Below are 14,574 nucleotides of genomic sequence, written 5' to 3'. Positions count from 1 at the left end.
CCAGAATGTATGTAATAATATGACACTGAAAAATGACTTGGTTTTTGTTTATAACATTTTACTGGAAACTAATTCATAACTGGAATATGAATTTTTTTGCCATTTTTAGAACATTCACATATTGTGAACATAAGCAGGCTTAAACTTAAATTTTCTTTTCTTTGATTTTTAGAGAGAGAGAAAGGGAGAGGGAGAGAGAGAAACATTGATGAGAGAGAACATCCATTGGCTGCCTCCTGAATGCTCCCCATTGGGGATTGGGCCCACAACCTGGGCATGTGCCCTGAATGGGAATCAAACCAGTGACCTCTTAGTACATGGGTCGATACTCAACCACTGAGCCACACCAGGTGGGCAAGCAGGCTTAAACTTATATTGATTTTGTGAAATAATGCTGCCTCTATATCGATACTCTTTAAATTGATATTTTGAAACAGAATTGCCTTTATATGATTTGATTTTCTACAATGCTATAAAGTAGACCTTATAATTAAATTGAAATTTTATATTTAAAGCATTATTTTGACAGTTGTTTCCAATGTAAACAATAGCAAAAATATAGTGTGAAATTATGCTTGTGCAAAATGAAAGTTGTATTAAGCTCACATTGTCTAGTACATTATTCAGGTAGGTTTTTTTTTCCTTATTCAACATCATAAGTTCGCTGACAGGATTATTTGATATAAAAAAGTGTATTGCTTAATGTTTAGAAATGGCAGCAATTGCCATTAAAATTTTTGTTTCTGATTTTTAAAGTTCTCACAGTTGAACTCGTAATTTTTTTCAAATAATTTTAAGACTGAAATTTTTATATTTATTTATGCTCTTTAAATGCCACAGAAAACTTGTACTAAGCAGAATTAGACCAGGAAAGATTAATTTACTAGACTTGTTTATGTGTGATGGTTTATGTGTGAAAGAGATTTTATGAATCTCTTGATTGATTGTATATCAGAATATCATGAATATTCTTTAGTTTAACATAAATCTTTTTTTTTAGTCAAAAATTCTAAGTTTTGTTATAATAGATCCAGCCAGGGCTTCTTGAACAATCCCTTTTTGACAGTGGGTTCAATGGATATTTGGTATAAAAAGCATTTTAGTTGCTTTTGGTTGGTTACTCAAAATTTTGGGTGGAGGCTTAAACTTTGTTAACTGGTTTTAGTCAATAATTATGGGTTTATTATTTATTAATTTTTCTGAGTCATTTTAGGAACCTATTTATAATTTATTTTTCTAGTAATTAAACTTTGTAAATTTTTTATAGCCTACATAAATGAATTATCTAATTTATTGTTTCAATACTACAGTTTTTGGGACAACAGATTTCTGAAGAACTTATTCCTGATTTAAACCGAATAACTGAATGTTCAGATTCTGTGGAGCTTGGAAGGTTATTGCAGCTTATTTTAGGTTGTGCGGTCAACTGTGAAAAGAAGCAAGGTAAGTGAATTTCAGTCATTTGAGAATATGTAATTTCTATAAACAGCTACATTTCTATAGAAAGTAGCACTAAAATGTACTATTAGGGTTGCCAGAAAGCACTCTGAAATGTAAGCCAGAAGATCTGAATACTATTGCAGCTCTGCCACTAAAAAGCTACAAATCTTGAGTATCGTAATTATACCTGGATTCTGAGATTCATATTCAATGGCTAAATATAATGTATTTTAATTTAATTAGTTTAGTTTAATATATTCAATGCTTAAGACTTAGTGGATGATCAGTAAAAATTGGACTTACTCATTTGATACATTGTCTCTTTCACCTATAAGATATAGAACCTTAGGTTGATTCAGATTTTTACAAATAAACAGGTATTAAATTATAATCCAGGCTTCTTTAGATATTCTGCTCTTTAGAAGAATGCCTGTCCAATGTATCCTCCAAATAAGCAGTCTAATAATAGAAATGGAATTGCTGTGTTATATTGATGTATCCAAACACAGTGATCCATGTTCTGCTGAGTGCAAGCATTTTTGGTTGAATATAGTGAATAAAATGATGAACTGAACAGATCAGGATCTGCTTGCCTAAGGGATTGTGTTGGTCTAGGTGGTAAGATTTTTGATGCTAATGTTTTTTGCATGATTCCAACAAACTTAACCTTAGAACATTTTTCTTTAAAACAAAATATTGTAAAATACTTTAAGCCAAGATCTTAGAAAACACATTCAATGTTATCTTATTAAAGAAGAGAGCATATGAATCAGGATAAATTCAATAAGAACAATGTCAGGAAGGAGAAAAATGAAATATATGAAATTGAGTTTATCAATAGAAAGGGATTGAATATCAGGAAATTTTGGTATTAGTCCATCCATCTCTGTCATTAACTAGACATTTTGGATAGAGCATGTTAGTACTTGTTTAGACTAGGGCTTTTATTTCTCACAGATAATTTCAAAGGTCTATCTATTGGATTTTTCATAACAGTAAGGAATATTTGCTCATGTAAAGTTAAAACTTCTATAAATGTTTAATTAGACATTGACAAGTAGTAGCTCATTTTTAAGTTAGCAATGTTCTGTTATTGTGATCTTTTTAATTTTTTATTTTATTAATGTTTTGTTTCTATTTCAGTTACTTGTTACATATAATATCTGTCAACCACTGGTCATTAGCACCAATTCAACACCAATAGGAATCCCCAATTTGGGGTGTGATGCAGAAGAAATTTTTATTTAGTGCAGAACAGCTCAGTTGTGATACAGCACGACTGTGAAAATAGTAGGGCTGTGAGGCAGGCCCCTTTCCAGTTAGACAGCTCTGCTCTGCTCCTCAGTGGTCTGCTCTGCTCCTCAGTGGTCTGCTCTGCTTTGCTCCTTGCTGGTCTGCTTTGCACTGTACTGGTCTGCCTACCCCACTGTGCTCTGGTTTGCTCCTCTCTGGTCCATTTCAACTCAGCCAGGTAGATACAGTCTTCAGTCTTTCCCTTAAGGAAAAGTGCTGTCAGAGCCAGAGGGGAGCTAGCTCATAAGGAGTGTCTGTCCTGCTTCCTGATCGGTTTGACCTCATGCAAATGAGGACTCTAAATCCTCACAGTTTGATTGGTCCAAAAGGCACTGTCCTGATTGGTCAGAATAGAGCCAGTCTAGTTGGTGGGAGTGGTGCAGCTGTGATGGAATGTGGAAAGCCTCAGTTCTGTTGCTGAAACAGGTTTCCAGGAACTCCTTTATAAGAGCTGGCTCACATGAAAGAAACAGTATAGGCAGGCAGTTCAGGGGTGAGGAGGGGTGTTCTGCACAGGCTTTCCCTGAAGTGTAGTTTGTATGTGACAGGTCCCTGTGTAGAAATGGCTTCTAGGTTCTGTTTTGTTTTTAAATTTGAGCCCAGCTAGCCAATAGGAGCCCTCCTTGGTAGGTGTCTTCTTTCTCAGGGTTCACACATATTTTTTGCTTCATTTTAGCATGTTTCTCTCTCTTAATACTCTTATAAAAAGAAACTGCTTAGGCTTTGATTCTATTTTATTTGTACTATTTAAGTATCTGTTCTTCTATTTTTTCTACTGTAAGTCAGTTCTTTCTATTTCAAGCGATGATTGATATTTTAAGCTAGAACGTTCCCTTAAGTTATTTTTTTTAAATCCTCACCCGAGGATATTTTTCTATTTATCTTCAGATAGAGTGGGAGGCAGAAGGGGGTGGAGGGGAGAGAGAGAGAGAGAGAGAGAGAGGGAGAGAGATGCTAGAGAGACATATCGATTGGCTGCCTCCCGCAGGACCCTGCCCAGGGCCAAGGGACTGAACCACAACCAAGGTACGTGCCCTTGACCGAAATTGAACCTGTGACTCCTTGGTCCATGGGCCAATGCTCTAATGGTGAGCCAAACCTGCCAGGGCTTTTCTCTTAAGTTATGATTTTGTTGCCTCCTACAAATTTAATGTAATACATAGTATTTTCATAATTTACTTCTAAGCATTACCTAGCAGTTTGGTTCTCATATTTATAAGAAGGAAATTCAATTCCTAGATACTTAAATAAAAGTTTACCAAGTGGTAAATATAAGAAATAGTTTAATTTTCATTATTAAAATATCAGGACTATTTGAACTTATTTTTGGAGGTATGTGTCTGGGTTCTTAATTTTTAGGAGTAAGCAGATAAATGAGAAAAAACAAAACTTTTAATAATTTAATCAAAATTTTAAAACAAAACACATCCAGAACATAAAGCAGTTTCTATACCTTCATGCTTTGTAAACTTGATTTTCAAAATGATTCCAAGGGATGGTAACAATCTAATCATGAAAGAATGAATTAATTTGGTAAATGGTACCCTGTATATTTTGATGGGGAAAGTGATCATTTTTATGAAGGTTTTAGCAAACTGGAAGTACTCTATTATCCAAAAAGTTTATTTAAAGGAAACAATTCCACTGCCTGTGCACTCTCTAGTTAATTCTCCCCCTGCCCTCCTGCCCCCAGCACTTAGTGGTCAAGTGCATACCAGAATCAGAATCTTTGTGCAGTTCCTGGCTTCACAAATAAAAGAAATATTTAAAGAACTTTTAGAAGTTTTTCAGAGGCGTCATTAAAATGATAAAACTATTAGAAAATAAGAAGTCCTTAACGTTTTTTGAAAATTGTTTTAGCTAGAGAACATACAGTTGAAATGGATTTAAATCTACAAATATGTAAGACATTTTCTCATGAGTCCTCATTTCTTATTGGGATAGAATCAGCTTAACTTATTGCATGTGTGTTTGTGGTTAGGCATAAGTATCTCCTTGAGATGAAACTCGGTAAATGTTGAACAGGCTTTTACAGGAGGCTATATAAGTTCCTTCTTTGAAAGCCTTAGTAGGCAATAAAATGAAACTTTCTGGGCTTATGATTTTGGTTCATTTAATACACGTGCATTTATTCCATAATACTGAATATTTTAACAAGAGGAAAGAAATTGTCATAATTGTTTTAAGATTAATTGCAATTTCTTCTCTTTCTCTCCTTATAACAAAATTAGAGGTTTTCTTCTTTAAAATAAACCATTTAGCCATGGCTAGGTGGCTCAGTTGGTTGGAGCATTGTCCTATATACCAAAAGGGTTGTGGGTTCAACTCCTGCTCAGGGCACTACCTAGGTTACAGGTTCCATCTCTCCAGTTAGACGCATACAGGAGGCAAACATTTGATGTTCTCTCTCACATCGATGTTTCTCTCTCTCCCTCCCTTCTTCTGTCTCTAAAAATCAATAAAAGCATATCTTTGAGTGAGGATTAAACAATAAATAAATAGATAAATCATTTAAAAATATTTATATGAATATTTTTAATTCTGCTTATTTGTTTTCAGTGGACATGTGGAAAAGTAATGTACTCACATAAACCATGTGTGGTAAATGCATTTTTGTACTATTGATTAAATGGCTAAAGTACTATGGGTAAAGAGTAGATTTTTTTCAGATCTTATTTCTTTTTAAATCATAGAACATATTCAAAATATAATGACACTGGAAGAGTCTGTTCAACATGTGGTCATGACTGCTATTCAAGAGGTAAGTTATATCACATTCACATATGTATGAAAATCTTAAACCAAACTATATAAAACTTTTCACATACATTTTATGGATGTATATTTTTGTTTGTATAAGTTGCCCTTCGCAGCATGTTTACTTACCTTTAGTTTTTGTGTCTTCCCTTTTTTTACCCCCAAAATATCTTAAAAGGATGATAAGCCCAATATTAGTTTCTCTGTATCTTAAAAGGTAAATTGATATTGTCAAGGTCCTTTAAATAACTTCAGTTAAGCAGGATAAATAACCTCTCTCTAGATAGGAATTTTTATTTCTTTTTTCTGCCAGTTAGAACAGTCTTTTCTGGAATTTTAAAGTGTGTGTGTATATATGTATATATATGTATACATGTATGTGTGTGTGTGTATCATATGCATTTTCAGAATGTTAGAACTGTGAGCAAACATGGTGATACTTGTTTAGGTTTTAGAGCCAGGCAGCCTGGGTTCAAGCCAGTCTAGTTATCTGAGTTGAACCATAAAGATTCAGAATTCATGTGGTACGTGTTGATTCTTAAAATTAGACTAAAAAGGCTGAGATAGAGGAGACCTGAGGCAAAGTAGATCACTCTACTTAGTGAAGACAAACATAGTTTGAAAGAGGCATGATTTAGAGGGAGGCATCATATAGGACTTGAGAAGTCTGTATACTCTGAGTTTGCATTGTTGGTTTGAATTCAAAGTGTCACTATACCCAAGTAAATCTGCTTTTTATATGCAAAATAGTTATTTTACAGGATCTTTTAACATATAACTCCTACTTCTAAAATCTCTTTAAATTAGTAATTTTGCCATATCCCTCATTTATTTATTTTATTTTTTTCTTTCGTATTGAATTTATTGGGGCGACACCGGTTAACAAAATTATACAGGTTTCTGGTGCACAGTTCTGCTGTATCACTCATGTAAAGGCTCTATTTCAAAAATGTTCATTTATGTTATGGAAGAATAATTTATTATGTTCAGTTTTATTTAGTCCTTCATCTTTTTTTGTTTTTGTTTTTTGGTACGTGCCCTTCGCAGGAACCGAACCCTGGACTCTTTGGTCCGCAGGCTGATGCTCCAACTGCTGAGCCAAACCGGCCAGGGCTAGTCCTTCATCTTTTAGAACTTGGATTATAATTTTTTAGTGCACAAGTATTTTCAATAGGTCAACTTTTTTTTTTTTTAGTCCTCACCTGAGGATCTTTTCCCATTGTTTTTTTGTTTTGTTTTGTTTTGTTTTTTTCTTAGATGGGGAGGGAGAGAGAGAGAGAGAGAAACATCTGTGTGAGAGAGACACATGACCCTGACTGAGCTAGGGATCGAACCTGCAACCGAAGTACATGCCCTTGACTAGGAATTGAACATGTGACTTTTTTGGTCTGCAGGCTGATGCTCTAACAATTGAGCAAAACTGGACAGGGCAGTATGTCTACAGATTTTAAGTATGCTTTACTTACAATGTCCTTACCAGTATAATGCCTTGAACATTGTATTATTTAACTTAAACCTCTGTAAAATTTTATATGAGTAATATCCTAAGGATTATCAAATTAAGACAAGGAAAAACTATAAAGTATTTCACTGTCCTTTCAAGTAAACACTTATACTGTATAAACATCACTTTATTATACTTAATTTATTATTTTAATTTCCTAGTTGATGAGTAAAGAAATATTGAACTCTCCTACAAATGATGCTGTTGGAGAATTAGAGCAACAGGTGAGTATTCAGTATGTGAGGAAGATGTTGAAAGCGATGATACAGTACTTTGCGAACTATGCAATTATGATAGTAATTGCGAAGTACTGTATACTTACAAAGAAAATATACAGGATTATTTTTCTCCATGAGGTTTAGTTTATGCTGTTACAAGATCTCAATTGAATATTATTATGCATTCCTTCATGAATATAAGTAGTGTTGGTCTGCAAAGTTTTTTATGATCATGTTTGAAGAGTTGAGAGGTATCAGACTTCTTTCTGACACGTGTAATGCATATGTGACGCATTTTATATGGTTATACAAATAGTAGACAATTTAAAAAATTCTGCTAAGTTTGCATTTATCTACTAAGGTAATATAATTTTTGTCGCAGTTGCTTTCCTCTCTCAATATTGAAGAAACAGCTCAAAGATCCTGTACTCAAGTCTCCTTTCCCTGGTTCTATTACATGACTTTTCTATATGGGGAAAGGTCCTGTCCGCCTGTATATAACCCAGTCTGGCTGTAAAGGAAAAGGTGAGAGGAGAGGCAAATGCATCAAATACTTTTCCTGTCCTGTTTTTGGAAATCTGTTTTTCATGAGAGTTACCACTCATGTAAAAAAATATTTCAAATATTTTTTCTAGAAAGATTTTATTTAAATATAAAGTTGTATTCTAAATTTTTTCTGTGAGGGAATTAAGCAGTGAATCCTCTAATACTCTTTTGTTTAAATATTTCACAAGGATTTACATAAAATTTTATTTCTGTTTTACCTTAGCCGTAAATGTTAATGAGACTCTATAGATAATACATAAAAACAACACATTAAGACTTGTTAATAGGTAAAATTTTAAAACCTTTTCCAATATCAGTGTATATATGTGTTGTGATAAAAATACATTTTTCAGTTTGTATCAAAACAGGATTTACTAAGAATTAGAACATTTTATATTTCAGCTTAAAAGGGCACTGGAAGAACTTCAGGAAGCACTTGCAGAAAAAGAAGAACTGAGGCAACGATGCCAGGAACTAGATACGCAGGTGTGGGAAAGAAATCTAAGAAAATGCCCTTTTTACGTTTACAAGGGTTTCGTTTTAATTAAGTAATTTGGCAGTGTGTTGGAGGTTGCATTTTAATTCATAGCGGGCCCATTAAAAGAATGGATAATAGGTTTGAATATTCAGGCATGAATTTCATAATTATTTTTCTCTCAGAATTGAAAATTACTAGCTTAACTACTTCGTTGAAAAGATCATTCTAATTATAGAATTCCAACTACAGTATTTAGATGAGGTCTTAGCTTTTTCTTTTGTAAAAAGGGGAAATTAAAGTATCTGCTTCATAGGGTGTGAATATTAAGTGAGGCTATGTATGGAAGTACTTAGAAGGGTTTTACCCCCAATAAGTGTGAGTGCCAATTTTGTTTTGCTAACATATATATGAACACATGCATATATAATTCTTGTGTTCATCTGTGCATACATGTTAGCAGAATAAACTTGGCACAAGAGACAATAGTTAGTTAATGGTTAGCCCTGGCTGGTTTGGCTCAGCGGTTAGAGCGTTGGCCTGCGGACCAGAGTCCCGGGTTCGGTTCCCCCTAAGGGCACGTACCTCCGTTGCAGATTGTCCCTGGCCCTGGTTGGGGTTGTGTGGGTGGCAACCAGTTGATGTGTCTCTCTCCCATCAGTGTTTCTCTCTCTCTCTTCCTCCCTCTCTCCCTTCCCTCTATCTGAAGATAAATACAAAAATGTCCTCAGGGGAGGATTAAAAAAAAAAGGGTAAAGAGGTAGATTTTCAAAACCAGGCCATCTATATTCAGAACCTGGCCATGTTACTAGCTGGTTATATCCTCTCTGGCATATTACTTACTTTCTCTATACTCTACTTATCTCTTGAGAAATGATGTCATAATATTTTATATTTCTCAGTGACTATAAGGATTAAATGAGTTAATATACATAAAGAACTTAGAACAGGCATGGCACACACACTGTGTGTGTATTTGCATACGAAAATCGTTGATAGTATATGAAAATGCAAATATGGAAGTTACGCAATAAGTCTTAAAGCTATACAAAAGGTTAAATATACCATTATAATTAGTATATGTAAACTGAATTTTTGTTTACATTTCTACTGTAAGGAATTAAGGGCAGAAACTCTTATTCTTTTTTATATCTCAGCCACTTAGGATTGTACATGGCAGGAAAAAAACTGCTTTCATGACAAGGACAGGTACATGCATGGAATATAGGAAGAGAATTGTTTCCTTCTATAGTCTGCCTGGGGACAGTTTCTCAGACTGTTTTGTATTTCTCATTTGGAGGACAATGTCTGTAACTTACCTGTAGTGTATTTAAGGCAAAATTGAGGATTTTAATTTCCTATTATTAGCTCACTATGTCAGTATATAGTCTCATTCACATAAATAGATTAAATTAATTATATCTATTGAAAATATAAATACCAAACTTTTTGTATTATGTTGGAAATCATGATAGGCCAAGTTTTTATAAGCTAATCTAAATAAAATCTTATATAAACTTCTGGTCTTATAAAAAGTCATAGCCTTGCTGTAAAATTTTAAAGATGCTTTTAAATTTAAAAGAAATTGAACCAAGAGAGCAAATCATGCTTGTTACATAAATATGTGAGTAAAATATAAGACATGTCCGGTACTGATACTGATGTGATTTTAAAGTTACATGTTTTTTATTCATTTAAAATAATAAGAGAACAATCTCAATGTACAAATAAATTCAATTCATGCTTTTTAAAATTAAATCATTAATTAAATAATATACTTGTCCCCTGAAAGTTTATGTGTAACTGATAATTTTCTGCTATGAAACTAAAACGATAACTGTACATATGCATTGTATGTATTTTGGCTTACTAGGTAACAGTATCCTACAAATAAATGTATAACTAAAATTGGAACAAATAAATTTTTTGAAGTTCATTGGTACATCAAATTTTAGAGACTTAAAAACATTTTCTTTTTAGAGCCAAGGCAAGCATAACGTTTTGGAGATATTCTCCTTATATATAGGGTATCCTCAAAAAATGTATATCGGGTGTCTGTAGATTCTATTACATTTTGAAAATGAAATGTATTTTAATAAATACTAGTTTTATAATTATTCAAAGTTATGTATACATTTTTGGGGGGCACCCTATATATAAACTCTGTTTTCTCTATATTAATCAAATTAATCTGATTTCTTCCATTAGACTGGAACCTCATAGACCCAGAATTCCAGAGTTGGAAGAATCCTTAGAAATTATCTTTTTTTTTTTAATCCTCACCCGAGGACATTTTTCCATTTTTTTGTTCAGATAGAATGGGAGGGAGAGAGAGGAGAGAGAGAAACATAGACATGAAAGGGACACATCAAGTGGCTATGGACCAATCAGTGCATGACCAATCAGGGCCGGGGACAAACTGCAACTGAGGTACGCGCCCTTAGCGGGAACTGAACCCAGGTCTCTCTGGACCATAGGTTGATGCTCTAACCGCTGAGCCAAACTGGCCAGGGCTAGAAATTATCTTGACCAAGCTAATTTAATAAGTTAGTCAGAATTAGAATCCAGAACTCTAGACCCCAAGCTTTTTTGCTATTGTTGCTTACATTTGTCTATTTGTTTTTATAGGTAACTGCACTTCAAGATGAAAAGAATTCACTGGTTTCTGAAAATGAAATGATGAATGAAAAACTTGACCAGTTGGATGGATCTTTTGATGATCCAAATACAATGGTTGCAAAAAAGTTTTTTCATGCACAGTTACAACTAGAGCAATTACAGGAAGAAAACTTCAGGTAGCTTTTTTAGTAGAAATAATTCTATAGAGTTTTATTAAATTGATAGCTAAAAAATCATAATATCAACAACTAATTGCATTATAAAGCATGTTTAGGACAATGATTAAGCTACTGGTATAAGTGATTCCTGCCCTCACAGGGTTTACAATCCAGTTAGGCAAGTGGGATACATACATTAAAAAAAAAATCAAAATAACATGTGATAAGTGCCAAATGAAGGTTGCCGTCAAGTCCACTGGGAGTTTAAAGGAGTGATTGCTGAAGCCTAGTGAGAATCGGGAGTTTCTCGCATAATAAAGGGAACTTGATAATAAATGGAAAAAAAAAGTAAAGCTCATACCAAAGAGATGCTTTTCATTTCTTTTTTTTTTTTTAAGTGTGCATCTTACTTTTAATAAATGTTGATAGTCTCTTGTGTGTTTACCATTGAGCCTTACACTGTGTGGCCTCAAGAACTTTAGTTTTACTGTATGTGTTCTTTTTGTTACTCTTTTGGATATAACTTTAAACTTATAAAAAGAGTTGCAAGAGTAGTACAAGAAACTCTTTTATACCTTTCACTCAGATTCAATTATTTTATAGTTTTCTCTACATTTATTTAGCAGTGTCTCTACATGTTCATGTAGATAAAAATATTTTTTGTAAACCATTTGAGAATAAGTTGGAGATATGCCCCTTTATCTCAACATGCTTTGGTATGTGTTCCCTAAGAATAAGGACATTCTCTCATAAATGACAGTATAGTGATCAACCTTAGGAAATTTGTCAGTGATACAATATTATTATCTATTCACAGATCGTATTCAGATTCCATCAGTTGTCTCCATGTCCTTTATAGCTGTTTTTTCCTGATTCAGAATCTAATTTAGGATTATGCATTGCATTTAGTGTGGATTCTTAGTGTACTATAAATCTATTTCTGTCATTTATTTTAAAGCTCAAATTGTCCAGATTTGACCACCCTTTGTCTTTTAAATGTCACTATCCCTCTTTGAGCACTTTCTTCCTTTGCGGCACAATTACTGTTCCAGACTCATCTCCTTCTTTCCCGTTCCCCTCTGGAATCAGCCATTTCTTCAAGGAGCCCTGATTCCTTTCAGTGGAGAATGTTAATTTAAAAACAAAGATCTGTGCTCCAGATGGTATTTTTCTGTCACTGCTCCTGGGCCACCCTGGTGTACAGAGCGAGGGGATGCATTTGCACAGGTTATTACTTACCATGTTCACACACTTGTGTACTCACATGTCTGCCTTTATTTTTATGTCTGCAATTATGAAAAATGAGTTTACATTGACCTCTTTTATTTTAGTCCAATGACTTCAGGGTTCATTTTGATATGGTAACTTCCTTCTCCGACAGCGAGAAACCTGGCTTACGTTTTCCTCAGTGTATTTACTCAACCTCAAAATTCACAGAAAGTAATTTAAGAATTGCTAATGTATAACTCTGTAAAAAGCAAGATAATAGACTTCAGTAAGTTTACAGTTCTTTTTTACAAGATAACATTTACATATTGTGAAATGGATAAAAATATTGAGTACAATTTGGCATGTTTTAACAAATGCCAACATTTCTGTAACTCACACTTTTATCATTGGATAGATTACTCCTGTCCACTACACAAAGTATTTTATTTCTTTAGTCTTTCTTCTTTGAATGTGTGATTAAAATTTTTTTAGAAGTATGTCTTGCAAAGCTCATGTCTCAGAAAGTAAATGATGGAGATTGCATTATGAGTACCTGCTTGTTTTCTTTGTGAAAGGCTTGAAGCTGCAAAAGATGATTACCGTGTTCACTGTGAAGAACTTGAAAAGCAACTAATTGAATTCCAGCACAGGAATGATGAATTGACTAGTCTTGCCGAGGAAACAAGAGCCCTGAAGGATGAAATCGATGTTCTTAGGTATGGCACGTCTTAATAGAATGATGTCACTTCTGAGTTATTATTTAGTTGTTTTAGTATTCCGTACTTTAATCAGGGATTCTTAGAGTTATCCCTATGTATCGAGTATTGATCAATTTTATACAGGTTCCTAGCCTTTAGTTCTTTCATGCTTGTTGAAAATAATTGCAATTCAAAGGTAATATTTAATTCTTGTTAGAATAATTTTATATTAGAACCCATAAGCCTAAAATGATAGCTTTTTATTTAAATTTAGTAAGCTGAGTTACTTTAGATATATTTCACTTGATCTCTACTCATTAGTTTATTCTGTGAATTTTTTATATAAGGAAATGCACTCTCACAATCCATATTTTGGCATTTGGTAAAATATTGATAAGAAAACTAACATTATTTCAGAGTGATCTCAGGGCTCTCTTGCTGTATGTGACAATATAAAATTTATATTTAGCTTTTGCCTGTGAAATGTTGCTCAAGCAAATACTGTCCACATGCTTTTTATATTTTCTTAATTAGCCATTTTGTTGCACAGTTTTATGTCCTTTAGAAACAAAATCCTTATAACCATTCATTTGAATCTGCACATGAGAAAGAAGTGATTTGGTTTATTTATTTATTTTTGCTCTAGCTCAGTTGGTCAGATAAGCACAACTCTAATGGGAAGTGCTTTCTAGACAAATTAGAAGTTGAATCAACTTCGTAAGCATATAAGATACTTGAAACAAAACTATACTAAGTGTTATATATGCACAAAGCACAATCGGTACATAATCTACAGAGTAGCTCAGAATTGTTCAATTATATTTATAAAACCATTCTTTTTTTATGTAGTGTGCTAATATTTGAAACAGTTTGATGATTTAGCATTTCTAATTTGAAGCATTTTTTCATGCCTTTGTTACAAATGGCTGAACTATAGACAGTTTTAGGCTTGAGTCAGGTTTCAAAGTTCTCACAAAGTTCTCTTCATTATTTCTTTCTTATTTCTTTTCTTTTTTTTCTGACAATTTAGAGCTTATTTGGAAGACACATTTTACAGCCAGAAGAAAATTATATGCCTTTACCAGTTTTTTACACAGTAATGTTTAGTCTTTATTATTATAGGGCTACCTCTGATAAAGCAAATAAACTGGAGTCAACAGTTGAGATATATCGTCAGAAGCTACAAGATCTGAATGACCTTCGCAAGCAGGTGAAAACTTTACAGGAGACAAACATGATGTACATGCACAATACTGTCAGCTTAGAAGAAGAATTAAAAAAGGCAAATGCAGCGCGTACACAATTAGAAACATATAAGAGACAGGTAAGAAAATAACTTTTTTTTTAATCCTCACGAGGATATGTTTATTGATTTTAAAGAGAGGAAAAGGGGGAGGGAGAAAGAGAAACACTGATGTGAGAGAGAAACATCTATCAGTTGCTTCTGGTATGTGCCCGACCTGGGATCGAACCTACAACCTAGATGTGTGCCTTGACCGGTAATTGAATCCACAACCTTTCAGTGCACAGGACTATGTTCCAACCAACTGAGCCACACTGGCCAGGGCATCTTAATTTTTTTAATCATTAAACTTTAAAGACCTCAACTTTGTTATTCCATTTGATGCTTTAGGAATGGCACAGAAGTGAGGAAGGA

General features: G+C 33.6%; 1 protein-coding gene across 1 annotated transcript in view; it reads left to right on the top strand.

Moving 5' to 3' along the window:
* The window catches only part of HOOK1 (hook microtubule tethering protein 1), a 59,942-nt gene that overhangs the window by 17,595 nt on the left and 27,773 nt on the right, over window positions 1-14,574 (top strand). Inside the window, exons 5-11 of the mRNA XM_036257050.1 lie at window positions 1,311-1,443; window positions 5,427-5,494; window positions 7,156-7,218; window positions 8,161-8,244; window positions 10,862-11,028; window positions 12,795-12,935; window positions 14,040-14,241. Coding sequence (XP_036112943.1) covers window positions 1,311-1,443; window positions 5,427-5,494; window positions 7,156-7,218; window positions 8,161-8,244; window positions 10,862-11,028; window positions 12,795-12,935; window positions 14,040-14,241 — 858 coding nt within the window. The remainder of the gene's footprint in view (window positions 1-1,310; window positions 1,444-5,426; window positions 5,495-7,155; window positions 7,219-8,160; window positions 8,245-10,861; window positions 11,029-12,794; window positions 12,936-14,039; window positions 14,242-14,574) is intronic.

Source organism: Molossus molossus, unplaced genomic scaffold (genome assembly GCF_014108415.1).
Source record: "Molossus molossus isolate mMolMol1 unplaced genomic scaffold, mMolMol1.p scaffold_m16_p_12, whole genome shotgun sequence".
In the NCBI taxonomy this organism is placed as follows: domain Eukaryota; kingdom Metazoa; phylum Chordata; class Mammalia; order Chiroptera; family Molossidae; genus Molossus; species Molossus molossus.
The sequence above is the reverse complement of the archived record's forward strand: the minus strand, read 5'-3'. Positions and strand labels throughout refer to the sequence as shown.